This window comes from Cricetulus griseus, chromosome 5 (genome assembly GCF_003668045.3).
Source record: "Cricetulus griseus strain 17A/GY chromosome 5, alternate assembly CriGri-PICRH-1.0, whole genome shotgun sequence".
Lineage (NCBI taxonomy): Eukaryota > Metazoa > Chordata > Mammalia > Rodentia > Cricetidae > Cricetulus > Cricetulus griseus.
The window spans coordinates 178636670-178639492 of NC_048598.1; the positions used below are offsets into that span (position 1 = coordinate 178636670).

The 2823-nt window shown below is 43.8% G+C and overlaps 1 gene segment (V, D, J or C); it reads left to right on the plus strand.

Annotated features, from left to right (window-relative positions):
• Nucleotides 1-233: 233 nt before the first annotated feature.
• On the plus strand, nucleotides 234-663 carry LOC113838298 (the record flags this gene model as incomplete). The annotated part of the segment is given in 2 exon segments: nucleotides 234-276; nucleotides 359-663. Coding segments are annotated over 2 exon segments (348 nt in total), but the record flags the coding sequence as incomplete, so codon positions are not given.
• Nucleotides 664-2823: the final 2160 nt, after the last annotated feature.

Here is a 2823-nt window from a genome sequence, read left to right on the forward strand (position 1 = left end):
AGTCCCCATGCTCTCTTACTCAAGACTCACACTGTAGGAAGTCAGACACAGTGATGTCTGTATTGTAATAAGGAAATGGAGTGGTATCCACCCTCCTCTTTTAAAGGACAAGGCTGACTCCCCACATGCAAATTCATCTTCTAGCTCTAAGTTAAATCCCCTCCTGAGCTGTGGGAGCTCACATCTCTCTCATAGGAGGCTGACCTCTGAGAAAAGGGGGTGTAGCCTAGAAGATGAGACCGTTGGGTCTTCTGTACCTGGTGGCAGCCCTTCCTGGTGAGTGTGACCATGTCATACATGTGTCCATGAGGGGATGTGACAACATGTGATTGACAGAATTGACTCTTCCTGTCTCCAGGTGTCCTGTCCCAGATCCAGCTTCAGGAGTCAGGACCTGGCCTGGTGAAGCCCTCACAGTCGCTGTCCCTCACATGCTCTGTCACTGGTTACTCCATCACCAGTGGTTACATTTGGACCTGGATCAGGCAGTTCCCAGGGAAGAAGCTGGAGTGGATGGGGTACATACATTATTATGATGGCAGCACCTACTACAACCCATCCCTCCAGAGCCGCATCTCCATCACCAGAGACACAGCCAAGAACCAGTTCTTCCTGCAGCTGAACTCTGTGACCACTGAGGACACAGCCACATATTACTGTGCAAGAGACACAGTGAGGGGACTTCAGCATGAGCCCAGACAAAAACCTCCCTGCAGAGGAGCTCTGGGCCAGCAGGGGGCGCTCAGCGCTCACGCAGCCCAGGAACTCTAAGACTTCAGAGCAGGGAAATAAAAACATTTGGTTTTCCTTTGACTTTGCTTTCACCTCCCTAAGCACAGAGAACACAGAAGGTGTTTTCTCTCCCTGATTCTGAGACGCTGTACCTCTGTAGAGTCACATTTGTTTCTCACTGTGAGTCTGGACACCGGGTGCGCAGTAGCATTTCTTATCCCTTTGTGGTTCCGGCATTTGCCAGCTGAGCCATCTCTGTGGTTTGAGGATTTTTTTTAATGAAACCATCCTTTTGAAAGGCAGCTTACCTTGGCATTGCTGTAGTTGTCCCATTAAAAGAGTCAATTCTATGTTCGGTTCTCCATTCCTTCCCTCTCTAATACATCTGCATGCCATAGCACTTCCTAGAGTACTGACAGGAAGCAGTTGCTCCTGTGGCTAAGGAATGTGCCATAGACTGACTGGGGTCCACACATCACTGCAGCTGTATTACCACCCATAAGAGAGGGCAGGAATTTCCTGAGGTCAAATGAGCATGGTTGAAGGACAAACACTCTGTTGTGACTTTGTTACTCAGTCCCAATGTTGGGATTTATTGTACAAACATTACTTAAATTTGCATTGCGATTAAAACCATCACATTAAACAAATCCTCATGTGTTTATACTGACAGTTACTATTTTTTTTAAAAAAATGTGTCAAGTGCACACAGGTACCATACTATGGACTAGTGGAGACCCAGTTTGTGATTGGGAAGTAAACTACCCCAGCATGAGCATGGGTAGGGTTACCTCCAATGGCCAAGTTTTCTGAATTAACCACCTGCCATGACTTACTTTGCCAGACAAATGGGAGGAGAATTCAGTGTGAACTCAGACACAAACCTCCCTACAGAGCAGCTTGGGAACAACACAGGCCTTTAAGAACGGCTGAGGCTACTCAGAAATACTAGATGGTCCCCAGTTCTGAACTGACACCATGGGCTTCCTTTTAAACAAGTGCATGTCTGCTCACATTTTAGAACTTGTGGTTTCCTCTTCCTGCTCAAATACTCTTCTACGGACCCTTGGCCCTGTCATATTCTACCACAATTACCACCTGTTTCCATTCTCCTAAACAAACCATTATTTCCAGAGGGCACCTAAGGTTTCTGTTTGCCACTTGCTGTCAGACGGAATAAAAGCAAAAATAAAACTTTCCTTGATTTTCTGCATTGTCTGGGCCACAATGGAGGCATTAATCACTAGGATACAAATCAGATGTGGTTGGAGGGAACTTCAGAGCCTCTGTGGGCTCCCATCTTAAAGTCTGGTAGCTGAACAACACCTGCTAGAGGTGATATGTGAAGTCTACAATTTTCACACAAACATTCATTGTAAAATAATCCACAGTTTTTAAATTTTCTGCTTTATTTTTAAATACTTATTTATTTTTGATTTTTTTAAAACAATTTTTCATGCAATGTATTCTGATGTGATTCAATACCTAACTCCTCTTAGACATTTTCCATATGACTACCAGTTTCCCACAAACTTTCTTTTTCTCAATAGAAAGGAAACAAATACAGAAAAAGAAAAGGATGTAGCAAAAGAAAAATAAAGCCACCAAAAACAGAAACACCTGCATCATACTGAGAAAGAAAATATTAATATCTCATATTTGAAAGAAGAGTGAAAATTCTCCCAGTTTAGGAGTTTTTGACATTTCCATTGACATTTATCTTCATTACTACACCACCTTGGAATCAATTTTGTCAGGTAAATGATCTAATGATTGGTTGGGATTATAACTGGAATTGAAGGATTAGGATATAATTGAAGGATTAGTGTAATTTTCTATTTCTACAGGGTCAGAACACATCACCGGAATGTCTACTTTCACAGAGAGGATGAGGATTTGGACCTCAGCATCCTGCTGCCTGACCCAGGTGTCCTCCACCTCCTTCTTCTCCAGCTGGACTAGGTTCTTATCTACAAAGTACCCTGCTCATGAATATGCAAATCACATGACTGTGGTAAATACAGGGATGTCCACACCACCAACACATGATCAGTGTCCTCTCCACAGTCACTGAGCACACAGGTCCTCACC